Source organism: Lineus longissimus, chromosome 3 (assembly GCF_910592395.1).
Source record: "Lineus longissimus chromosome 3, tnLinLong1.2, whole genome shotgun sequence".
NCBI lineage: Eukaryota > Metazoa > Nemertea > Pilidiophora > Heteronemertea > Lineidae > Lineus > Lineus longissimus.
In genome coordinates, this window is record NC_088310.1 from 28,749,495 (window position 1) to 28,774,336 (window position 24,842).

General features: G+C 43.4%; 3 protein-coding genes across 19 annotated transcripts in view; 1 reads left to right on the forward strand and 2 right to left on the reverse strand.

The window, feature by feature from the left end:
• Positions 1 to 224: 224 nt before the first annotated feature.
• On the reverse strand, positions 225 to 15,455 carry LOC135484574 (rab3 GTPase-activating protein non-catalytic subunit-like). Of its 5 annotated transcripts, none has more exons than XM_064766182.1 (30): positions 15,228 to 15,455; positions 14,403 to 14,585; positions 14,082 to 14,163; positions 13,761 to 13,808; positions 12,894 to 12,966; positions 12,576 to 12,677; positions 12,301 to 12,400; positions 11,967 to 12,065; positions 11,590 to 11,738; positions 11,212 to 11,291; positions 10,707 to 10,796; positions 10,326 to 10,465; positions 9,593 to 9,929; positions 9,273 to 9,358; positions 8,944 to 8,967; positions 8,519 to 8,674; positions 8,200 to 8,351; positions 7,699 to 7,957; positions 7,084 to 7,181; positions 6,713 to 6,809; positions 6,261 to 6,433; positions 4,628 to 4,871; positions 3,743 to 3,913; positions 3,376 to 3,549; positions 3,043 to 3,149; positions 2,730 to 2,804; positions 2,393 to 2,611; positions 1,879 to 2,187; positions 1,418 to 1,576; positions 225 to 1,005 (listed from the first exon to the last, which is right to left on the reverse strand). In XM_064766182.1, the coding sequence occupies exons 1-30, from the start codon at positions 15,334 to 15,336 to the stop codon at positions 862 to 864; spliced, it is 4,239 nt and encodes a 1,412-aa protein (XP_064622252.1). In that variant the 5' UTR covers positions 15,337 to 15,455; the 3' UTR covers positions 225 to 861. The 5 variants fall into 5 exon arrangements, 4 of the variants coding, with proteins under 4 accessions (XP_064622252.1, XP_064622253.1, XP_064622251.1 ...); XM_064766183.1 differs by having other exon boundaries at positions 10,707 to 10,793; positions 12,894 to 12,969; XM_064766181.1 differs by having other exon boundaries at positions 12,894 to 12,969.
• Positions 15,456 to 15,551: 96 nt separating this feature from the next.
• LOC135484577 (DNA repair protein XRCC3-like) lies at positions 15,552 to 18,852 on the forward strand. Of its 4 annotated transcripts, none has more exons than XM_064766201.1 (7): positions 15,552 to 15,648; positions 16,420 to 16,560; positions 16,704 to 16,793; positions 17,046 to 17,168; positions 17,379 to 17,527; positions 17,846 to 18,058; positions 18,282 to 18,848. In XM_064766201.1, exons 2-7 carry the CDS (start codon positions 16,536 to 16,538, stop codon positions 18,546 to 18,548), a joined length of 867 nt encoding a protein of 288 aa, XP_064622271.1. In that variant the 5' UTR covers positions 15,552 to 15,648; positions 16,420 to 16,535; the 3' UTR covers positions 18,549 to 18,848. The 4 variants fall into 4 exon arrangements, with proteins under 4 accessions (XP_064622271.1, XP_064622270.1, XP_064622267.1 ...); XM_064766200.1 differs by having other exon boundaries at positions 15,596 to 15,747; XM_064766197.1 differs by lacking the exon at positions 15,552 to 15,648 and adding an exon at positions 15,784 to 15,968 and having other exon boundaries at positions 18,282 to 18,852.
• A 342-nt stretch (positions 18,853 to 19,194) lies between these two features.
• The window catches only part of LOC135484575 (serine/threonine-protein kinase D3-like), a 68,735-nt gene continuing 63,087 nt past the window's right edge, over positions 19,195 to 24,842 (reverse strand). Inside the window, exons 21-22 of one of the 10 annotated variants that reach the window (XM_064766190.1) lie at positions 24,720 to 24,836; positions 19,195 to 20,457 (exon numbers count right to left, since the gene is read on the reverse strand). In XM_064766190.1, coding sequence (XP_064622260.1) covers positions 24,730 to 24,836 — 107 coding nt within the window. In that variant the 3' untranslated portion in view covers positions 19,195 to 20,457; positions 24,720 to 24,729. Of the gene's footprint in view, positions 20,458 to 22,949; positions 23,565 to 24,719; positions 24,837 to 24,842 lie in introns of those variants that run through there. The other 9 variants (XM_064766188.1, XM_064766186.1, XM_064766189.1 and 6 more) reach the window with 9 other exon arrangements.

The following is a 24,842-nucleotide window of genomic DNA, read 5'->3' on the forward strand; positions in this document are numbered from 1 at the left end:
TGGCCTGTCAAAGACACCACGTACAAGTGGATAAGTCCGTTACAAGCTATCATGTGACCAACTTGGTGGCCTGTCAGAGACACCACGTACAAGTAGCCTTGGTTCAAGACGAAGCAAATCACAGGTCAAGTGTCTTGATCAAGGTCACAAAGCCAATTAATGACCTCCTGATTAGGAGGTCTCACTCACATCAACCAGTCACAGAAAGAAACCGTAATACATCATTCATCATTTAGGTCATATTTATTCATACTTTAGCACATACACTCAAAGCATGTATGAAGAATATATACAAATATTTCAAGATATTTACATCATAGAAGCTAACAATGAACCAACAGCTCCAAGGTGACTCTCCTTCTGAACTAATGGTAGAGTGCCAGAGGATGCAGTCTCTCATGTAGCGTTAGCACGAGATGATACGCTAACTTCTCGTGTAAACAAGATCAGAAGGAACTTGGAAAGGTCTACATCTAAACCTCAAGATTTTGACTCTAAAGCTGAACAGAGACCACTGCTATGCTTAGCATTTGTTGGAAAAGCTACAAAAACTAGGCCTACTGAAGAATAAGGTCTGTTTCATAATACCAATACAAAAGAAGTCGCTCATACATGATTATGGTTAGGAAAGTCAGGTGACTGACTAATAAATACTTGACGTCTATCACACATTATCACAACCCTTTGATACTGTGAATACAGCATGAGAACAGTAACACCTAGATCACATTTAATGTTTTGCAACTAAGGTGGACAAATGTCCTGAAATCAAATGACCGAGTCAGAAACTGGACACTGAGTTTAAGCGAGTGTGATGGGCTCGGGGTAGAGTACTCCAGCATTTGACTAAACATGCCTCCCTCACGTAAAATTCTGCACAATGTCAACAAGCGATATGGCAAGATTGTACTCCGAGTGTCCCTCTGGAAGCTGATTGACAGTTTGTCCAATTAATGTGGCAGTGTAATTGATTGGCGGGTTAGGGCACTTCAGTTGGTAGGCATCCTGGAAAAAACCAAAAATGTGACTTTTGATATGGGTATCTTAATGCACTTCTCAACACAGATATCCCCACATACTGAAGTGAAGGGGCGAGAATTTTAGTAGCTTGAAGTTGATGCTAATATATATTCAGAGAAAGCAGTCTTTGTTCCCCTGGAGTTGAACCCGTGCCTGGTTGCCTGGAGACCAGCAGAGTAAACAACTAACACTATTGCCAGTTGAACCCGTGCCTGGTTGCCTGGAGACCAGCAGAGTTAACAACTAACACTATTGCCAGTTGAACCCGTGCCTGGTTGCCTGGAGACCAGCAGAGTTAACAACTAACACTATTGCCAGTTGAACCCGTGCCTGGTTGCCTGGAGACCAGCAGAGTTAACAACTAATCGTTTACATTATTGCCAGTCCCTCAACTTACCAGACTCTTCAACCATGTTGACAGTGTTGGGGAAAGTTTTGCAAGATGAGCGACAGTGTCATCAGGGTCACAGTTGTAGAGGAAGTGAGCTAGCCTCTGCCCGGCGAGGAGAATCAGCTGGGAGCCCATCACAGCGTGGTCATTCACGGTGAGTAACACCTAAAATATGAAACAACAAAACATTTTTCCTCTCTAAGTTGGTTTCATTTAACCCCTTCTCACGATGGTGGTAAACAGAATTCATCCAACTTCCCATGTGTTTGTGCACAGTCTTTACTGTAGATGGCAGCACTGAGTTGTAGTTTGGGCATGAATGTATGTAACCACCTTGAAACAGTCGTGCTGTACAAAAAGTGCCATATTAGAGCTCAGATGTCATCTTTTTCATCTCCACAACCACCTAGGCCTAGGTCTGCAAAACAAACATGAGCTGAGAAAATCCCGTCTGCTTGATTACTTACCTCTTCTGCCAACTTGTCAAAGCCGTGAGAGTAAAGTTCACAAACATGATGTCTCCTCAGATAATCAATATCCACACAGAAATCCTCAGCGATCTTGATGACGAGTGGATTCCACTTTGTGTACTGAACACATGCCAACGGTTCGGGCGTGCCTTTCTCCGAGACCCCGAAGGTGTCAGCCAACGCCTGCACGGCCTGTGAGATGATCTTGGTGAGGAACTGTCTGCGCTGGCTTAGAATGGCAATGTCGAGGTTGTGGTTTGGCAGCAGCGGGTGAGAGTGGAACTCTTTAAAGAAACAGTTCTGCCCCTGAAGAGAAAACAGATTTCTGAAGTCACATCTCCAGAAGGGAAAAGGCAATGGCCGTTACACTACCACAGATCTTACCGCATTAGGAGCAGTGAGTGAAACCAACTGAACAATCTCTTCTGGTTCCTATGATGTTTACTCGTTCGTGGCAATATCCATGTAATGCCATGCATGTTGTAATGTATCACAGTACACTGCTTTATACCTTTGTATCAAACAATGAGAGCACTTTGACTGACTTTATGGAGAACTCCATAATAGCCTGCATCAACACCACCAGTACAAAATGGTGCTTCAGGAGGCCGTAGTTGGTCGGGGGTTTGTCCACGGCAAGGTCCACGAGGGCTGACCGACCCTTGATCTCCTGCCAAAGGTCCTCAACGTTGAACACAGGGATATCTTCAGAGTCGGCATCACAGTTGGCCTAGAAATGAAAACACAACAGTTCAGATGCCACATTCCATAGATTTTAAGCTAAAGAGAAATGAAATGAAAACCAGTGTATTTCAGTGGTGCTTGATGAGACAATAGCATGACCTTACCTCCATAAATGCTTCCAAGAAGTCACAGACAAGAGCAAGGAACTTTACCAGACTCACATCACTCATTCCCACATCCTGTAACAAAAGCAAACATTTCGGTGGAGATTCATTAAAAATGGCGTCGGAAACACAAGAGGTGTCTTCAGACCATAAACAACATACAAGGTAAGACAAAGCATGTGGTGTCAGCTTCTTACAGAGAGTTGTTCCTTCCTTGATCAGTGGTATCTGTCCTTATCAACGTTAGAGAGGCAGTCGAGTGGAAGGTCGTTTCACACTTCATCATTGGATGTGCCACAAATAGAGTTCTCACCCGACGACAAAGCCTGTCTTTTGGTGCCTTGCCCACTTTCTCCATGAGAGTTGCTGCTGATGCCATCCGCTTCATCACAAACGTGTGCCACATCATGCTGCAGATCCCTGCAAATCGATGTGAAAACTTCAACCAAACTCATTTGTTCTAATCTGGACATAGAATCAATATTGAAAAACTTTTACCTGGAAGTTACTCTTCTCTAAGATCTACTTCGGTCATAAAGTCAATATAGACACAGGTATTGACGAGTCTAACCAGCACCTTCTCTCAAACAATGAGCTTTGTTTCACATCAATGAAGAAATACTAGAAATAGGATCTCAAATCTTACCATGTTTTAACACAGAATTTTCAATAAACTTGAGGAACTCAACAGAATTTGCAAAATTGTCTACAACTTCTGGATCTCGGTTCCATTCAGCGATATACTCCCATGAACAGTTGGCCATCAGGATATCTTGCTCTAAACTCTTCGGGAGTCGCAGCCGAAGGGTTTTGATTAAACCTGGAGAAGAGAGGTGAATGGTGATAAACAAAACAATGGGCAGCATGTCTGCTACAAACACATCTGGCCATTTGACTGATTCTGTCCCCACGCAAGGATGAAGATGGTCACAACAAACTTGCAAAAACAGAAGAATCAAATGTATCATACCCTGATCACAACATCAAGCAAATCTTCATCATTTAAGTCTCACCTTTCACAGATATTTCGTTCTCCTGTTCCGCTGACCCTGAAGCCTCCTCTCCCACCTCCATACTCTCCTCTTCACTGGTAAAGCTTGTCTGACGTTGAGGTTCTTCAAACAGAACCGTGGGTCGGACACCACTCCGCATGGCCCACTTGGAGACGAGCTCGGGGAATACTCCTAGAAAGTAGACAAGTGGTAACATTGTCTAACTGCATGTTTTGAACAACTGGCCTCTGTAGCTATCCAAAACAGGCCCAAAGTTATATTCTGAGAGTTTTTTTGTTTTTGAAAGTTGGTGGAAATTTGAAGGGTCTTCCATATTGTTTGCCAACATGTATCTCTAGTGTATTGTTTGCATGTATTTCCATGTGACAATGGATGGAGGTAACACATGCCCATGCCAATTATAACCTACTCTAATTACACTATATGCTACAAATTCTACTTAAGGCTTATGGCTTAGTAAGCTGACAGACCCAGGTCAGTTTCACCAGTGAATGTACTTATGGTGTATATGGGGCTCACTATGGGGTTAAACCAATCCTACACTTATGGCTTAGTAAGCTGACAGACCCAGGTCAGTTTCACCAGTGAATGTACTTATGGTGTATATGGGGCTCACTATGGGGTTAACCCAATCCTACACTTATATCAAATATGGCTGGGCCCCAACTTGCCTGCAGACACCATCTTTAGTGACGAAGGCTAGCATTGTATTTCACTTGGATATGGTCTTTTGCTTACACCGGTAGATAACGCGGTAAAGGCACTTTCTGTGAGTATGCAGACATGAAGCTAGCTACATGGTCTTACTGACATGAAGCTAGCTACATGGTCTTGCTGACATGAAGCCACCTACATGGTCTTACTGACATGAGCAATCTTTCTCACCTCGGCCTCCTTCAAGGATAGAATGAATCGACACTGTCAGCGGTTCAGAGCTGGGAGTCGGCGTGGCATCATCAATCTTGGGCTTGACTGGAGCCGCCTGCAGCAGACATATCAGAGCGAGTGCGTCCTCGAGCTGCCTGATTAGGATACTCCACTGTTCAACGTCAATCGTCACAGATTCCCAGTCAGACAGGTCCACTTTAGAACTTGCACTCGATTCCATCGATTTGAGCGATTGGCTGTCCTGAGAAAAGCAATTCCATCGATCATTAAACACTCGATTAAAAGCTTTGATCCCAACAGCCTACTGGTTTATACTTCCACCTTGTTGATGGAAGATGAATGGAAATGTATGGAAGAAGCTGCCTTCTTACAAGGAAAGAGGCATCAGAGATAGGAGTTTGGAAGTGACACTATTATGTACAGGATGCGTTTCTAACAGTGTTGCAATGTTGAAGTTGTTTTATAGATTAGCTTGGTTCCCTAATAGCATTTTGGCACATGTTAGTGGCTGAGACAGATCAGAGAAAAAAGATGACAAAAGCTGCTATAAGGTTTAAGCTTATATTCTGATATTAAGCTAGAGCAGTTGATGATGTTAGTTTTCTGCCATTAGTTATTTTGTTAAATGGAATGGAGTGGTCAAGGTTCTGTGGATAACCTTTAAGAAAAATAAATTCATTCCAAAAAGTTGTAACAGAATAGAGAGTGAAATAGAAAGGATCTAAAGCATTATCACACATAAACAATAAGATGACTGAGGGAAACTTGTCAAAATAGAATTCTCATCACAACATGTCTTCTGAGCAGGATGCATAGTTGATTTACAATCTTTTTTAAAAACCCAAGGTTTGCTCTTGTTGAGGTATTACAGTAAAATAGTTGAAAAACATAAACACAGACTGAGAAACAGGCCTGGAGAGGTGCCGAATCTGGGAGAAATGTTGAGGAAGAGGTAGGCCGGCTCTGACATGCAACATAGGTACATCACAAACAAGCACTCGATATGTCATTGGAATGATAAAGAGTGGCTGTGCCACATGGTGAGAAACCTTTGTCAAGCCAGCATGCCTTTCAGAGGAGTAGAAATCAAATGTGTTTGGTAAAAGAAATGAACAACCTGCTCGCTCTGGTCTTACCTTTACACAAAAGGGGGAGCACTTAGCAAATGAGACAAAAGCTAGGCAGCACTTTGCTCCCTTGCACTCCTAAAATTCAGACAGGGGTAGATAAGGCAGTTAAGAAAGTCACCATGGTTGTTGAAGAGAGGAAGGAAAGAGACTCTGCTAGCAGTAAGAGCATGTCAGCAGGTGCAAGGGAACCTAGTAAGAATATTCTATGGTCAGTCTAAAAGCTGCGGGTGAATAGAAACATGCTGATGAGCACAACAAGGGGTGGTAGGCGACATTCTGGGAGAAATGAAAGGTTTGTACCGATACAACTAAAGGGCAGAAAACACTAAGACATCCTTAATAAATGAGGTAGAAGTCATTATTCAAAGGACCTACACTTCTATCAAACAGAAGAAAATGCTGTTTTATAGTATATTTCCATAATGACCATCTGGAATACATTTAAAATGACCATAAATCTCATGTGGAATAAAGTAGTTGTACTGGCTAACGCCTCTTACCTTGTCTTTGGACAGTAGCTGCACTTGTGTGTTTGGCATTTCTAGTGCTACACTCCGACCAACCAGAGCAGCAGTCAAGGCAGCCATGATGTTGGTGGACTGGATCAAGTAGCGGCGCGTCAGTTCCCACCACGGTGACAGCTCACTGTGATCAACCACCACCTCAGACACATCTGGAGAAAAAGAGTTGTTATGGGTTATCAGAGAGTGAGACACAGACTTGAAGCCTGTTGGAGATTTGCTTCAGAACTATCATTCATGTTAAGTATAGAGACTTGACACATTCATATGGTGAGTTCATGGCACCAAAGTTTCCGAGAGAACCTGGAAAAGACCAGGTTTGCAGGGGCCTAACCTTATTGTAGTAGATCAGAGCCGACCAGAGTTTGAACATTGAGAAGCACAGAATTGATCCTATGATAGAAATATAAAGAATGTATTATGCTACTAACCTTTCATAGTGCTGATAGTCATCAAGAGTTTTCTGAGATTTGTAAGGAGATTGATATCAGTGCGGTCACCGGACAACCAGATATGGAGAAGAAGGGACTGCAAACAGAAAGGAAGTGTTTAGTACATATAAGGAACAGACTAGCCATGACATCCTCAAAGACTGCCATCTCAACACTGCCCAGAGGAACAAGGCTGGTCAGATATCACTGCCAAGCTCAGGACAAGAGCCAGCAAACATTCCATGGTATATCATTGCTGAACATACAGTTGATGTACAATAGCAATGGCTCAAGTCTGTGCCATGAAGTCTAGATGATGATGATGATGATGATGATGATGATGATGATGTAGTCATATGGAGTGGACTTACGAGCAATTCATCCGGGGGCAGACCACTGACTTGTAATAACGTCATTAGATCGTCTATAAGGCTTGTTCCAGATATACTCTTTTGGAAGATAAAGGACGCTACAAAAAATGAAAAACCTTGTTTACTTTACCAACAAAAGTGACTCGTGTTGCACACATAAATGACAGCATTACGACTCAAGCTATTCACAGTAGGTTTATCTTGTGTGACATTCATCATCCTACAGTAATCTGGCGAGGTGACCCTGCTCTGTTGAGATGTGGCTCTGTTCTGTCAGGTGGATCAGGTGACTGGTTGTGGGTCTGTCTAGTCCTTGACATCGTTCATCTGAGTTCTCCTAAGTCAGCCATGCTCCTTGGTTTATCTGGTTACTCTGCCCTACAAAATGATACTTGTTTTCCTCGACTCTTGTGATAAAGCCGAACCAGCTAAGCTTCTTGACTGTCTAGTTATTACTAACGGACACAGAATGGGAATCAATACCAGACATTCCTTTGGCAGCCGACCCAGCTCAGCTTCTTGACTGTCTAGTTATTACTAATGGATACAGAATGGGAATCAATACCAGACATTCCTTTGGCAGTAAACTTGATAAACATCAGGAGTTCAGCTTACCTAAAGTAGAACATTTTTCGTCTGAAAGAGTGGACTTGACAGTCACAGTAGCACCAACAGTAGATGAGGCGTCACCCTCTGATCTGTGAGTGTGGCAATCAAAGCACCCAAGGAAGGCAGACAGATTCATTGGCCCATTTTCACCGAAATGCACCCGCCGTTTGTCAACACCTAAACCATAAGTGTCTCTATACGTGTCAACTTGGTAGAGGAATGCCTGTGCCTCTGTCTGGCCCATTGACAGACCACTGGTCAGAACCTACAACAAATCAGCAAATATAGTGAGGAGTGGTGGCATACTGGTTAAGACACCTGATTCTCAATCCAAAGGTGTCACTCTGTCCTTGACTGAGCTGTCATGAGCAGGTCAGCTGCCTCTTTGGATACCTGTAATAGTGACACTTGTTGTGAAGTACAAAGAGAGTGAGACACCAGCCAATACAAAGTGATGTTACCGTCCGAGTGACTGTTCACCTCTCAACTGACTGTTGTCCATCTTACCTGCTCGGGCGTCTCCAATACTGCCATCATCGTGTCCTGCGTATTCAGCTTTATGATCGCTTCATACATATCAATCAGCTGCTTCTCCGCTCGGCAGTATTGCAGGAAACGTTTTGTCTCCATGTCCTGGCTCTCCTCTGTTGACTCAGCACCTGCAACATTGAACAACATATTTCAAACTTTTGCCGAGACCTCTTCAGCTGCCAGTGATGGACCTCTCAACACTGAGTAAAGATAATAACTGACAATGATGGAAGACAGAGATAGTCCACCACTCACCAGCAGGAAGGTAGAAGCAACATGTCTCTATTCCTCTCACCTTCAGTTTTGGCTCCAGCCATCACACTCTCCAGAACGTTCTCCATGAACTTGCTGGAAAGATACCTCGTACTCAACACCCGCTCCACAGCCTGCATTTTGATGGCGGGCGTCTTGATTTCAGACAACGTACCTATCACATCAGTTTCAAGGAGGCCTGAAAGGGAAGGAAAGCAGATGAGGTAGACTGAAGGACTGATGAGTGAGTCATATTGGGTGGGACTGGAGTGCACCAAATCACACTTGGTCATCTGATAAAATGTTCTCAATTACTTTCAATGATGAACATGACGTACTAAAAGACTAATCGACCTGAATATACCTTCAAGAAGAGAAATCAGACTTAAATCAAACTCGCCACACCAAAGCACCTACCCGAGTCGCAACAAATATGATAATGAACAAGAAATTCAATGGGACACCTACCAGGATTAGAAATCCCAAACAGAGCTGGAAATTTACACAAACAATTCCAATATTAGTATGGGTTACAGCAAACCTACACCTATGGTGGTACACTGGACCAACAAGATCACTGCTTTTAATGTTTACTGATAAGTAAAGACAGTAGAATGACTACTCAGTAATTGACATTTGGCATAAGAACTTTCCACTTTTTAGCCAGGAGCCAATCACCCTAAAGACAGCAATCGTCCACTTTGAACAGAAGACTATTTTAGTGCATCTTTTGGAGAGGACTTTTAAACATTATGGTCCCCTCAGAAATGAATAGTGATATTCAATGCCTTACATACCTTGGCCTTCCTCATAGGTCTCCCTCAGGCCTGCTTTCAACTTCTTGATCAAGTGAAGATCTCGTGCCCGCTTGCTGTTCTTATCACTGCAACAAGAAGACAAGCAGAGAAAGATGGATTGCTTGACAGTTTACCTCCATAAACAGATTCCAAGATGGTACCTGGTGGTGCCTCATTGTTTAGTCCTGGCATACCAGTTTCAGAGATTGAACCTGTATGAGTGAGTTAGAGAGCACCCTGTGGGGCATGCAGCAGGTATATGGCCACTTTAATGATTAGTCAGATTGGGGAACACTGATTGATCCAGACTATCTCCTTACCTTAATGCTAAATGGAATGGCACATCAATGGTTTTCACAGCTCCGTCCGGTCCCACCAGACACACCTGGAATATCTGTGCTTTCACCTCCTTGCACGTGACGTTATTCAGGCCCATCATACCGTATCCAGGGCATATCAACTGACACCACTTGCTGACGTTAAACGCAGCTACCCTCATCCCCTGCTGCGCCGTCCAGACTTCCAAGAGGCCTCGCTTCGGGGCGTAAATGACCAAGAAGAGCACGAGGCGGGCACCGTAGCGGTGCTTGGACTTCTCCTCACGGCTGTGTAACTCTTCCTTGACTTCTACCCAGCCAACCTGCGCATCTCGATAACCTAAAACATCAATTCACAAAAAGCAGTATAGTAAACACTAGGAGTTGAACTACTTTATTTTGTCTTCAGCTAGATGCCCTATTCTTTCAAGATATGAAACTATTGCGTCATTTTCCCTGTGTATGAATTTTTTCTCGAGTTGTGTTTCGAGGTAAATTCTAGCACAGTGTCAGGTAGGCCCAGATACAACACCTAATCAGAAGTTTTTGTGGCAATGGTCCAATTCCTGTGTAGAATGCCATGCCTCAGCTCAGGCAGGTCCTCAAGAGACTCCAACAGTTTGTAGTTGTAGAGGACAGCACACATCATTCCCCCAACAGAGATACTACACTAGCATCTCTCCAGATACTGTACCAGCAGCTTATCTCCTCCTTAAATGATGAGATGATCTCTTACCCTTCCACATCCTCACCGCTGTCCCCATCTCCACATCAATAAGGATAACCCGTCCAAAGCTATCTGTGGTTGCAACCAGCTTCTCATTGGGAGAAAGGGATAGAGAATCAGACTGTCTTCTTTGATCAGGGAGGCCAAACCTATGGAAAAGAATGGGGTTATTAGGGTGAGACATAATAGAAGATCTACGTGGGGATGAAGTTTCGCACCTTGTCCCTCTTATGCTATGTGTTGTTGCCATACTGAAGTATCACTCTGTGTCGCTGCCACATGATGATTTTGACAAGTTTGTGCAGGTGGCAGAGTGAATTAGCCAAAGTAGTTCTCTTGAGGGGTTCTGCACAGTGATGAGCATCTGTGTAAAGGACATCATTAACCAACCTGACTGAAAGTGGTGTAGATGGTTCAACTTTGGGCTTCTTCTTTTTCTCCTCATCTCCTGCGTTCCGTGCGCCAGTCCCAAACCAGCTGCTGCAAAACAAGAAGGCAAATTAATAAAGGCATGCATCTTCTGGCTTGGATCTGTCCACAATTACTTTACAACTGGACTGGTATCAGTAGAGGCAATTGTGGGTAACCAACAAGCAATGAGGCTGGGTTAAAGCTGCACATAGACCTGGGGAATCATCTCATGCCAAGACCAATCATAAAACAGGAGCCAATATCGACAGGTTAGATTGTAAGATATATATACAGTGGAACCCCGGTCAGCGACCACCCGCTATGACGACCAAGAATCGCTGGTCCCAAATGGTTTCCTCTCTTATGACCATTTTGTTCCCGGATTTTCAACTTCGCTAACACGACCACCCCGGTAACGCGACCATTCAACCTCGGTCCCATGAGTGGTCGTGTTACCGGGGTTCCACTGTATCCTCACACCTACCTGGCTGCTGAGAAGATAGCTGTTTTTAACTTATTTGCCACGGCCATAGCTACATCCGAGAGTAGTGGTTGTGCATTGCCCTGAAATCACCATTAGAAAGGTATGATTTGGATCATGAGATGCGGAAGACCAGAAACATCACAGCACTGGTCAGGTTGGCCTGAGGATGTAACATCTTATATCTGTATGATCAAAGTTGACTACGAAAAAACTCACCTTTGGCTACTTAGCACTGAGAGTGGCGACCAATTGGTGGAGAGGACAGGGACAACTCTGCAGTACCATTATCATTGACAAAGTCACAAAGATATGCAATGATCATACAAAATATCATAAACTTTGGCAAAGACTGAGCAGCGCCAATATAAAAAAACTCACCTCAACTGCATAAAAGAATCCTACATACGGTCCAAGGCCTGCCGTGAGGTAGAGTGAGGCAGCAGGTGGTGTAGCCTTGATTGTGGCAGAGAAACCACCAAGCATTGATGCTGTCTGCATCTGGTCAAAGGTCATCGGGGTCAAGACACCTGCAGAGAAAAACAAATATTAGGAACTGGCTGCAGTAGACTTGGGACAGTCACATCAGCATGGTGACACAACTAGAGGCAATCAATGATTCAAGGTACATGTAGAAGGAATATACTTTTGCCATAAGAGTTTACAGGTAGTCACCAGAGAGAAGTCTTCCTATCTTTGCTACTGCCTATTCCTACTGTGCCTCCTCCGGTGTCCCCATATAAGTGACACTGCCTTACCTGCACTAACATGATCTGTGATGAAATCTTGGTGTTGAAGACCCCATTTCTTGTAGGCCAAAGGAGGTGGCTGTATGGTCTCCCCTCCACTTGCAGCGGCTAGAAACATAAATGATAATGGTGTCATTTTGTAATCTATTCATTCAACTCACACAGCACCTCATCTATTCTACACATGACTGTGGGCAAATGACCCACGATATTCTTTTCCCTCCAGACAATCTGCCGGCTCTGGACACTAAGTTTTTAGCTGAGGACAGAATTCTCGGCTAAAGTTGAGACTGACACCACATACAGACACATATACGTCAAATAAGTGAAGTAGATATCCCACCTTTTGCCACCTGATTCCGACAGGCTCGAATGGTTTGGAAGAAACTGAATCCATCGATGCAAACTAACGCTTTCGGGTAAAGTATGGTAAGGTCTTCAAGCTGAAAACAGATTGTACACTTATTAGCCGTTAATCTTCATGCATCATCTTGTATGAGAACTACTGTAGTACAAAACATCTGTTATGATGACCTTGAGCAAGGCATGTTCTTAAAGATTAACAACATTAACTCGTATGTAAGAGAGAATCATACGAATCATGAAAGATGAACTTACAGTTTCCGAGTCGCCCATGTATCGAGGGGGTGCATAGGTTTTGCATTTGACTTTAAGGACAGGTTCCTCATGGAGTAGTTGTGAAATCAATAGAGCACCACTCTGAAAGATACATGACCACAGTAATTATGGCTAATACTTGGCTAATCAATGTTTGCTGTTGTTATTTCACTCATGAAAGGCAAAATTGGAATCTGGTCAGTCAACAGACATCTGTAATATCAGTCCTCATTCAGTCCATTGTGAACTGTTGGCCTCAACACTGTAAGAGAAGTAGACATGTAGGTAAACAACACAGAGATGGATTTCTCCACTCACCTCGGTATACATTCGGACATAACCAGTTGAGAATCCGACAATGATGCACGTCCAGTCAGGTCCGCCTTGGGAGCTTCTGGAAGATGGAAAACTCCACAAGTCATAGGATAAGGAGGCAAGTTTGCACGAGACAAGATATCTAAACTAGAACTATTCCTAAGCTAAACAGTAACTATGCTAGGAGGTACATTGTACCATATGGACATTCATTTCCCTTACACTGAATACGTCACTGTATTGAAACTCTTAAAAGAAACCTCTGTCAAATCAGACGCCGAACAGACGTTGAACCGGAGTAACAGCGGTGTCGCACTACCTCTATCATGGGATTGATACAGGTATAAGGTGAAATAATCAGGTCAAGCCATACACGTTTGTCAAATCAGATGCCGAACAGACGTTGAACCGGAGTAACAGCGGTGTCGCACTACCTCCATCATGGGATTGATACAGGTATAAGGTGAAATAATCAGGTCAAGCCATGCACGTTTGTTTTTTTGGAGCAAGATGATCTTTATTTTGAACTTATCAACATCAGGATAAGATGAAGTACAGGACAATTCAACATCACAATTTCTAAAGAGTTTGAAGAGTGGATAAAAGACAGATGGTACAATGCATGACCATGATACAACTTTTTGATCATTTGTAAATTCACAGAGGTTTCAAATTCAAAATGCGTTTTTCAGCAAAGGCAGCAACAACGTATGGTTAAATTGAGTGTTAAGAAGCTGAGGATTGATAACAAGACAGAAAATGCCTGCAGTTTTAAAATGATATAAAGGACGAACATGAAAAACAGCTGAATGAACAATGAACTAAACTAGACTGATGAATAATGGGATGGGATGATTCATAGAAACAAACCTTTTCTGGGAATATAATGGAAGACACATCACAGATGTTATCACACCCCTGCAAGAAAAAACACAAAATTTAAAGCATCAGTGTAAAACATTCCATCAACGTTCTAATTTTACTTCAAATTTGTCACAATGATTGTACATGTATGCGAGCAAAAAAAATACAGTCAAGCCGATTCCCGTCAAAAACTTGATAAAAATAACCTTAGCCCTAAAGAGACCACTGGGGTATCATAACACGTGTCCGCATCAATTCAATCATAAACTGATGTCTTTCCCCACACCAGGAGGACTCAAGAGTGTCTGAACTCAATCACACCCTTACTTATCATCCTGCTTCAGAGAGCCTTGCATAGAAATGGAGAATTTCATCTGATTCTCTCCTCTCGCATGTGCATCCCATTTTTCTGAAACATATTCAAAACAGAGATCATTCTACCAGCAGCAAGTACAACCAGAAATGTAGGAAAAACACTTTTGGAATTTCATGTCTTTCAGACCAAATCATGTCATTCAGATCATTGTCTGTGTCAGCCATATTTCCTCTCTTTGACTTCAGGCATTTGAATGGAACTCCATCCAGAATCTGACAGAACTTTACGATGCCAGTAGTGCCAGTATTGAGACAAGAGTATAGTGTACTTACGATTTAAAATGACAATTCTATCCTCCACAGCAAGGGCTATGTGGTCTAAAGTTGGCGAGACAGAGAGGATGCACTTCTGCAGCCAGGATTTGGCTTCCTCATTCCGGGAATCTTGGGCTTCAACAGACTCCTCATCATCCACTTTCCAGCCCCATTCTAACTCATCCCATCCTCCCTCTGTAGCTGAAACAACAAACATCCATACAGAAGCATGATAAGTGAGGACTAGATAGTAGGCCAAATGCCTACTCTGTCTATTGTGTAAATAAATTGTCAAAAAGAGCACACACATTTCTGCCCAAATTGGAAGGTCACGATCATCATCATCATCATCTGGCTTGCTGGCCTATGACTTCATTATCACCGATGTTGTATTTGCAACCCTATTGAACTTTTGCTCTTGTCACTTTCACACCACTACCAGGCGGATGAAGTCGCTGCTTGTTTGTTGTGGCCAGCAGTGGCTTCCTCCGCCTGGTGTAACTGTAAGGGCCCCCATGGCACGACATCCAATCAACAGTCAACAGTTACGCACAAGCACAAAACAATCACAAGGTGACAATAAAAAAAACACTCTATCTCCTTGCATTAAGTTGCAAATGGGACGACGCCATTCACATTGACAGTTGGACAGTCCGGAACCAACAGTCCAGGCCCCCTCAGGCCCCTGACCCTCAGCTATGCAACAGTACAGTACAGGCAGTAGGCCCCTGGCTCACCTGCTCTGCAGTGTCACAGTAAGTCAACCCATAGGCCTAATACATGCCATCTAAGTAGACCTGCTTTCATCAGCTTGATTGATGACATCATTGATTAGCAACAAACCTGCTGAAGATTCGGAGCTGGGAGTGACATCAATCAAATTGGGAAAAAGATAATTTCTGATCGACGAAATGTCCTGAAATTTGGCCACAATGTTCAGCTGACAGGACATTATCTGGCAATTTAGTGATTTTAATAAGAAGGGGAATGATTAAGTCATGGTAGATGAAAGTTTGCTGCAGCAGATGTGACTTTTGCCAACTTGTCAACCATATTTGTCGATATTAATGCGCATGCTCAGATGGTATCCCGTCGTTTCGCTTCCTGACCTGTTCGCCCCCAGTCATTTCACTTCCTTCTGATTGGTTGACGGTTGTGTTATCCGTATGTGCATCCGGAGAGAGCGATCGCTACTCCTCCGGACCCTGATCAGTTAAAGGGGGACTACAGGCAGGAGCAGAGGGGCTAATCTGACGCTCTTCAGGTGACTAATAATAAATATACACAGTAAGGGTGTCAGATTCAGCGCTAAATATATTCCACGTTCAAGCGTCAATCATTTCGACATAGCCTACTGTGAGATGTGAGTGACCCCTTTTGACAACTTTGTGTAACTCTATCTTGCTTGCATAGTGCCCAGCGGCTGACTACCTATATTGTCCCTTTATTGTCACTTTTTGCGCACTCGGCAGTCTTTTTCCCGCTTAACAATAATAACATGTAAAACCTCATGCAGCTAAAGACATCCCTCTATCATGGATGCTCTAGATGTTAATCCACGCATTCTGAAAGCCCTTGAAAAATGTAATTACATGTATTTTTAATCGTAAAAACAAAATTGAATCTATGGGGGGCCATTTGTGCCAAACTTTTCCTATGGATTGTGACTTTGTCATTGCGTTGACATATCATACTACAATACAAACTTGTGCCAGCCTAATCAGTCCTTCCAAAAGTTATCGATGAACCGCTGTATCTTGTTCTTTCAGTTTCACTGTTTCACATATTTGTCTGTTGATGTAATTCTAGAGACGGCTGTCACACAGCTCATGTTACTTCCAGCGTGAGCATGGTGATCCGGAAAGAGGGCCACCACACTCGCAGTGTCGACTGTTGGTGACAGTGAGTAAGTGACACTTACTGCACCACCTGGTCAACTGACAATGAGATAAAGGGTCATGACACTGGTACAAGATAATCGACTTGACTATGGATGGGTCAGGGGATGATATTATGATTGACTCCTCTATTCCAGCCAAACTACAAGACTATGGCAGTATTTTGAGTTTATCTGGGCCTGACATATCGAGAGCAACTCAACTGACATCAGGTGATGTGGGAATCTTGCAGAACGCTGTGGCTGATGTAGTTATGAAGAAACTACCAGTGATGAAAGGTGAACATCCTTTAACAGAATTATAGAAAACATTACGACCTCGTGAGTCTATTTAGCAAAATTATGACATGGATTTTTTTTACAATTGGGCGGCTTCTTCCTTTCTTGCTATACTTACTTGTAAGATGTGTTATTCTTTGCAGCCATTGATCTTCTGAATGGAGATGTTCCCAGTCTGCCGAAGCATTCTCGTCTGTCGATGGGATGCCATGTGCTTGATGCATTCTTGCATGGTGAGTAGGACTACAGGTATTTACTGATTGGCCAAGCCAAGGAAAGCACAATCAGGAACTACTAGAGAGGCAAGAGGGGAGAGTACTAAGGCACCAACCAAAGTCATAACTCTTCTGGTGTTAAAGGTAAAGGCAAGAAGGAACAGTCATTGCTGTCATTATGTAATGATTACTTCAAAACAAGTAAGGGTGGAAGAAATTGATATGACTTTCATTAGTACTAATAGTAGGAACTTCTTGTGAGATTTTCAGGTGGCATACCATCTCGGGGTATCACTGAGATAGCTGGAGAAAGTGGAAGTGGCAAGACACAGATCTGTTTGCAGCTTTGCCTGACTGCTCAGCTTCCTAAAACATTGGGTGGTCTTGATGGAGGTAAACATCACATTTTCTATTCCTTCTATGCTGAACCTTGAAGTTTGCCTTGAATGGAAGTCAGAATGAGGTTGAATGCAATGAACTTGAATATAGAGATATGCAAATGAAACTAGGTTTTGCATTTTGACTGTCTAAATCTTCAAAAATCTAAATATGAGTTGGTCAGACAAGAGACCTGTCACCATTCTGGCTATTTTCTTTTTTAAGGGGCTGTGTATGTCTGTACAGAGGATGTGTTTCCAAACAAGAGACTCCATCAGATGATGAAGATCTTCACAGAAAAGTACAAAAATCATCCCGATGCAAAGGACTTGAAGCCAGGAGACAAGATCTTTATCGAGCATGCTTCGGAAAAGGTAAAACTGACATGGACACACTTGATTAGATGAACTAGCCACGGACAGTAGATTGTCTGTTGAGGACACCTTTTGGGCTGACAATTCATGTGCTTTATTGGTAATGTCTTTGAATGAAGTGACTCCCATGTGCCTTAGCCTTTGTGTCCAGGAAGGCATTAATCCTTTGTTGTTAAGTCTGCCAAAGACAGTGTTTGAAGATATTTTGATAAGTACTACTTTGTTATGATTCCAGGCCTGCTGCAAAGAAGGTCTTAATGGTCCTTGTTGAATTGAAGAATGTGGTAGTCATATTGGTTGGTGATTGTATAATTTCAGGATGACCTGACATGTTGCATCAACAAGAGGATACCAATGCTGCTCACCAGGGGGCTTGTCAAGTTGATCGTCATCGACTCGATGGCCGCTTTATTCCGCTGTGACTACAGTGTTAGGGAAGCTGTTCACCGGGCGAAGGATCTTGGATCGTTCGGTTCCAGGTTGAGGGGATTCAGTGACCAACATGGTGTTCCTGTCGTATGTGTCAATCAGGTTAGTAATGATGTTATTTTCAAGTTCAACTTGTTATAATATGTCACTTACTCCCATGTGTCCCGAGTCAACACATTCAGTTATCTGAGAATTTTCGAGCCTGCTAACTTGATTGCTTTAGCTTTGATATTGAACTTGTTAATATTTTAATGTGTAAATAACCCAGCACCTTCGCAGCGATTTCAACTTGAAAGAATTAATCATAAAGTAATCTCTCTTTCAGGTGACAGATGTAGTTGGCACTGGAGACTCCCGCAACAGAAAATCCATGCCAGCTCTCGGTCTAACGTGGTCCAACCAGGTCACTACACGTCTTCTTGTGTCAAGGACTAATCAAGTCGTGACGTTGTCACAGAGAAATGAGCTCGGAGAAACGGTTGAGACGTTCGAGTCGACTGTTCGTATTCTCGAGGTCGGGTTTGCACCACATTTACCACAGTCTCAGTGTCAGTATATTGTTGATGAGGAGGGAGTTAAAGGACTAAGTTGATATTGAGATAGCGCTTACGTTGAGAGTTAAAGGACTAAGATGTAAATGTGATAGGACTTATGCAGCAGTCAATCAGAACCCTGTTTCCCCCTGGTCAGGCATTCGTCACTCCGAAAGATTTGGGAGGGTCAGGATTTGACATTTCTTCACCCGAGGATTTCAAGTAATTCGGCAGAAATTCACTTCTGCTGTAAGGGCTACATGGTCATAATTCGACCCTTATTCACCTGCGTGAAAGAGTCTCACCATGTGTATAAAAGCTAATCTAAAAAACGCAATAAACCTGACACTTCATGAAAAAATACTCTCTGTCATTTCCTTGATTTCCAATGGAATTCCAAAGAAATATTTGGAAAAGGGAAAGAAGAAACGTGGCTATTTTGAAATACACCACACTTTGACATCTAGGCAGGGAAGTTACCATCTGCAGCCATGCTAGTCATTTTTGGCTTGGGATTTATTTCCCTGGAGAGCCCATTATCCAGGAGAGAACGTTCACATTCTACTGTTGTGTATCATGGTCATGCGGTTAGTGACGTCGTAGCTGTCTTCATGACACAATCTGTGCTGTGGATGTCTCAACCATTCATAATAACAATAACAAGAAGTTATTTTAATGCAAATATTTATTATGTATGAATAACATGAATGAACTGATATAACACAGGAAATGATACTCCCAACTTGTTCATGTTTGTCGTAATAAAGAGATGAAAACCAAGCACTTTTCTTCATGTTTTTCAAATGTTGTTCCGTGGTGGTTCTATGAGTGTAGTGTGGTCCAAGGTACTGCAGAGTTAGAAGGTCAATTCTACAGACTGGGGAGAATATTTATTTGTTGGAATACCAGAATTTTTTTACAGAAACAGAGTTAGAGAGGATTATGAATTCAGTGACTTTTCATTTTATTCCGAGAAGTTAGTAACATCTTATGGTGACCTTCTGATGGTGACAGTGATGAGATGAAAATACTGCATCCGACACAGATGACATTGGACTAGTTGTGAACATGCTTTCCATTATTATCAAAGCCACAGCTTTGCAAGAAACACACCAGCATGAAAGGACAACAGTGTTACCAACATTATGTACGTGATATTGCACATTATTTACATCAATCTGAGAAAATGCTGAGCCAAAATTGGTTCTGAACCTTTCCTAAGTGTACACGTGTGAAATTGAAATAGCACAATGCACCTCTGTTTTTTTTTCTCGAACAGATGGGCTATAAAAAACTCACTAAACCACCCATAGGCCTAATAGATATGAACTTTAATAAGGCACACATAAAATTCACGTTGGCACCAATAACGAAAACTTATTATGATAATTTCTCATACAGCTGTATTACATTATTTAGCCATAAACTTGCTATTTTACAATTTAAACCTAATAATCTAATTCCAATTAACTAATTCTATACACTAATTCATCAGTACTACCAGTAAGCCTGGTATCACTCAAAGCAAGGAGGAAGTCTCTTCTTATTTCACTACTACAATGTCATAGACTAATTCTCCGTCTCCTGTCAGCCAAATCTCTCTTTCCATGTTCGACCGGCTGTTTTTGATGCGCCTCCAGATATGGATTCCATATTCGAGCTCTATTTATCACGAGTCATTTTCAACAGCGCAGCAACTTTCTGATAAACCTAATTTGTTTCCCTTGGTTGTGTACCGGGTGGCCTCTAAACTGAACTCCTCCCCTTGGTCGTGTACCGGGTGGCCTCTAAACTGAACTCCTACCCTTGGTCGTGTACCGGGTGGCCTCTAAACTGAACTCCTCCCCTTGGTCGTGTACCGGGTGGCCTCTAAACTGAACTCCTCCCCTTGGTTGTGCACCGGGTGGCCTCTAAACTGAACTCCTCCCCTTGGTTTTGAACCTGGTGGCCTCTGAACTCCTCACACATCTGTAAAAAGAACAGTATGAGACAAAATGAAGTGAGGCGCCGAGCATATAGTATTTGTAAGGTAAAGAAAAGCTCGGTCTCTAAAGTCTGGAGGTCCGGAGTCCGTAAGCGTGACAGTCAATCCAATGACGGTAAAGGAATTGACGGTGAAGTTACAAAAAATCTGGTGGCATCGATCCAATGACGGTATGGAATTGACGGTGAAGGATCTCGTGGCATATCGGATGCGCATCCGATGACAGTAAAGGAATTGACGGTGAAGGATCTCGTGGCATATCGGATGCGCATCCGATGACGGTTATATATATATCATATTTATTTTAGTTTTATACTATTATGTAAGTGAGCTCACACAACTGTTTGACAGTCCTGGCTGCTCCACTGTGCTGACAACATGATGAGATAGATGAGACAGTCACAGCCAGGCCTCATCAGTCTTGGCTGCTCTGCCAAGTTGTCAACATGGTGAGAGAGATGAGGCAGTCACAGCCAGGCCAAATCAGTCTTGGCTGCTCTGCCAAGTTGTCAACATGGTGAGAGAGAGATGAGACAGTCACAGCCAGGCCACATCAGTCTTGGCTGCTCTGCCAAGTTGTCAACATGGTGAGAGAGATGAGGCAGTCACAGCCAGGCCAAATCAGTCTTGGCTGCTCTGCCAAGTTGTCAACATGGTGAGAGAGAGATGAGGCAGTCACAGCCAGGCCAAATCAGTCTTGGCTGCTCCACTGTGTTGACATCATGGTGAGAGAGATGAGATGTCACAGCTAGGCCAGGTTTAAAGCACAAATATCAGGAATATCACATCAAAAGAATCATTTAATACAATGTAACTTTTCAAATCTAGATACATGAGAAATTTCTTTGGTATATCTTCTATGACATCTTCTCTGATATACTTCTAAATAGCATACCATAGAAGAGGTATCACTACAAGAAAATATCAAAATGTCCAAAATGCAAACCATGGGAAATTGTAAACTTTTTTGAAACATATACTGACCACAACGATCTTGGATCATCACACTCGTTCCCCGAAGTGGTGTCTCACTGCTTGAAGTGATTTGGGTCATATTTTCCCTAAACAGCTTCTCTTCATTGGGTTGCTGTTCAAAGGGTTCTACGACTCGACAGAAGACTTTTGTTAATGAGCCAGCAACCCTCGTATTTCTATACTGCAGGCACCAGTGCCCTTGGTCCGAGCTATCATCTCACTATGCTTGTGAAGACAGGTACAACCTGGCTGCCTCTTCTATACTGCAGGCACCAAGGCCCCTTGGTCTGAGCTATCATTTCCTTCTGCTTGTGACGACAGGTACAACCTGACTGTCTCTTCTATACTGCAGGCACCAAGGCCCCTTGGTCTGAGCTATCATTTCACTATGCTTGTGAAGACAGGTACAACCTGACTGTCTCTTCTATACTGCAGGCACCAAGGCCCCTTGGTCTGAGCTATTATCTCACTATGCTTGTGAAGACAGGTACAACCTGGCCGTCTCTTCTATACTGCAGGCACCAAGGCCCCTTGGTCTGAGCTATCATCTCACTATGCTTGTGACGACAGGTACAACCTGACCGTCTCTTCTATACTGCAGGCACCAAGGCCCCTTGGTCTGAGCTTTCATCTCACTATGCTTGTGACGACAGGTACAACCTGGCTGTCTCTTCTATACTGCAGGCACCAAGGCCCCTTGGTCTGAGCTATCATCTCACTATGCTTGTGAAGACAGGTACAACCTGGCTGTCTCTTCTATACTGCAGGCACCAAGGCCCCTTGGTCTGAGCTATCATCTCACTATGCTTGTGAAGACAGGTACAACCTGGCTGTCTCTTCTATACTGCAGGCACCAAGGCCCCTTGGTCTGAGCTATTATCTCACTATGCTTGTGAAGACAGGTACAACCTGGCCGTCTCTTCTATACTGCAGGCACCAAGGCCCCTTGGTCTGAGCTATCATTTCACTATGCTTGTGACGACAGGTACAACCTGACCGTCTCTTCTATACTGCAGGCACCAAGGCCCCTTGGTCTGAGCTATCATCTCACTATGCTTGTGACGACAGGTGCAACCTGGCCGTCTCTTCTATACTGCAGGCGCCAAGGCCCCTTGGTCTGAGCTATCATCTCACTATGCTTGTGACGACAGGTACAACCTGGCCGTCTCTTCTATACTGCAGGCGCCAAGGCCCCTTGGTCTGAGCTATCATTTCACTATGCTTGTGACGACAGGTACAACCTGGCTGTCTCTTCTATACTGCAGGCGCCAAGGCCCCTTGGTCTGAGCTATCATTTCACTATGCTTGTGACGACAGGTACAACCTGGCCGTCTCTTCTATACTGCAGGCGCCAAGGCCCCTTGGTCTGAGCTATCATTTCACTATGCTTGTGACGACAGGTACAACCTGGCCGTCTCTTCTATACTGCAGGCGCCAAGGCCCCTTGGTCTGAGCTATCATTTCACTATGCTTGTGACGACAGGTACAACCTGGCCGTCTCTTCTATACTGCAGGCACCAAGGCCCCTTGGTCTGAGCTTTCATCTCACTATGCTTGTGACGACAGGTGCAACCTGACTGTCTCTTCTATACTGCAGGCACCAAGGCCCCTTGGTCTGAGCTATCATTTCACTATGCTTGTGACGACAGGTACAACCTGACTGTCTCTTCTATACTGCAGGCACCAAGGCCCCTTGGTCCGAGCTATCATCTCACTATGCTTGTGAAGACAGGTACAACCTGACTGTCTCTTCTATACTGCAGGCACCAAGGCCCCTTGGTCCGAGCTATCATCTCACTATGCTTGTGAAGACAGGTACAACCTGGCTGTCTCTTCTATACTGCAGGCACCAAGGCCCCTTGGTCTGAGCTATCATCTCACTATGCTTGTGACGTCAGGTGCAACGTGACCGTCTCCTCTATGCTGCAGGCACCAAGACCCCTTGGTCACTATGCTTGCGAAGACTGGTACAACCTGCCATTTCTTCTATACGGCAGGCACAAAGGCCCCTAGCTACCATCACACCATGCTTGCGAAGACAGGTACAAACTGGCCATCTCTTTCACTGTGTTGAATCCCCAGCTCTTCTATACGGCCGCAGGCACCAGAGCCCACCCTTATGAAAAAATATCTTGGATTTACCATACAGACCATGATTAATGTAGGTTTGACCATGCTCACCATGGTGAAATATTTCACTGTCCCAATTCACCATGGTGAAGTGCCGACAGTTCACCATGGTGAATTGTGGATTTACCATGGTGAAAATGGACACATTTTCCCTACGGGTAGGCTGGTAAAGTCTAGCGTTGCTTTCATTATCAGTTGAGAATAAGTAAATGCTGCTTGAAAGACAAGTGCCACAGACATCTTTACACAAAACCACTGTAGAAAAGAACACGTTGATGAGCTTACAAACATTCTACAGTAGCAGGATAGAGTAACTTCTGTAAGGTTTTGATGGCACTGTTTCTGTTTCATCACTGGAAGAGAGACACCGCTACTATGATTGGCAAATCCAGCCGAGGTTTACTAAAAGACATCCATCACTAATTATACTTGTACAACATGTGAAGTTGCAAAATTAGCATAGAAATGAAGACGTCGAGAAGTTTTACGCCACTTTAATGTGCTTTTGTTGAAGCTGTGAAGTGGGTGGTGTAAATGATAAGTGAGCTTGGTGAGAGTCATCAAGTGCTACACGCAGCATTTATAACTTTTCTCATACAGCTTAAACAACAAATCTTAGTATCAGCCTGTCTTGCATGTTCAAAGGTCTGTTGGTGTTCTTCACCGGATTAGAAACAATTTACGATTAATATTTTGCTACCTTTAGTACAGACCAAGTTTTGAAATTTCCCCTTTTTGTGTCCACTGGTTAGGGAACCTCTTGGGAGCTTTCCATTCTCACTGAACTGCCTTGGCTGCAAATCAGGAGACTTTCTACAGGTATGGATGCAAGGTATCATCAAGGCCCCAACATTACAGAGACACACAGAGCCATACTGTAAATCAATCAGGAAGTGCTGTGACTTCTTACTGAAGTTGGTGTGCTCATCTATAGAAAGCCATAACAGCTCCTGACTGATGTTTCAGTGTAAAAGCAGTCAGAAGTTTTCACAACATCCAGCACCTGCCTTAAAGTTGAGACATCAAAAGGAAGGTGGTGCATTCTCAAACATTACAAATGCTCCAGAGTGATTTTACGCTAACTCCATTGTACATAGCACAGCGCCATTGAAAGCAGAATAAGTGAAAAGAAATATGATACCATGTTGGGTTTACGTCAAGCTACCACTTCGATTACGCACAATTATAGGAGGCTTAAGTTCCGACCCCTCCGTGGAGAAGTTTCGGCGGTGGGGGTGGGAGAAGGAGGAAGAGGACACTGAAA

What these genes read in the sequence shown, in the direction of transcription:
- LOC135484574 (XM_064766181.1), bottom strand. Translation starts at nt 15,336, where the DNA reads ATGTCCTGTCAGCTGAACATTGTGGCCAAATTTCAGGACATTTCGTCG. An exon ending in CAGCTCCGAATCTTCAGCAG is followed by an intron (nt 14,586 to 15,227) that starts GTTTGTTGCTAA and finishes TTGTTGTTTCAG; the next exon opens with CTACAGAGGGAGGATGGGAT. An exon ending in TCTCTGAAGCAGGATGATAA is followed by an intron (nt 13,809 to 14,081) that starts GTAAGGGTGTGA and finishes TTTTTCTTGCAG; the next exon opens with GGGTGTGATAACATCTGTGA.
- LOC135484577 (XM_064766197.1), top strand. Translation starts at nt 15,920, where the DNA reads ATGGATGCTCTAGATGTTAATCCACGCATTCTGAAAGCCCTTGAAAAA. An exon ending in GCTTGATGCATTCTTGCATG is followed by an intron (nt 16,794 to 17,045) that starts GTGAGTAGGACT and finishes TGAGATTTTCAG; the next exon opens with GTGGCATACCATCTCGGGGT. An exon ending in ATTGGGTGGTCTTGATGGAG is followed by an intron (nt 17,169 to 17,378) that starts GTAAACATCACA and finishes TTCTTTTTTAAG; the next exon opens with GGGCTGTGTATGTCTGTACA.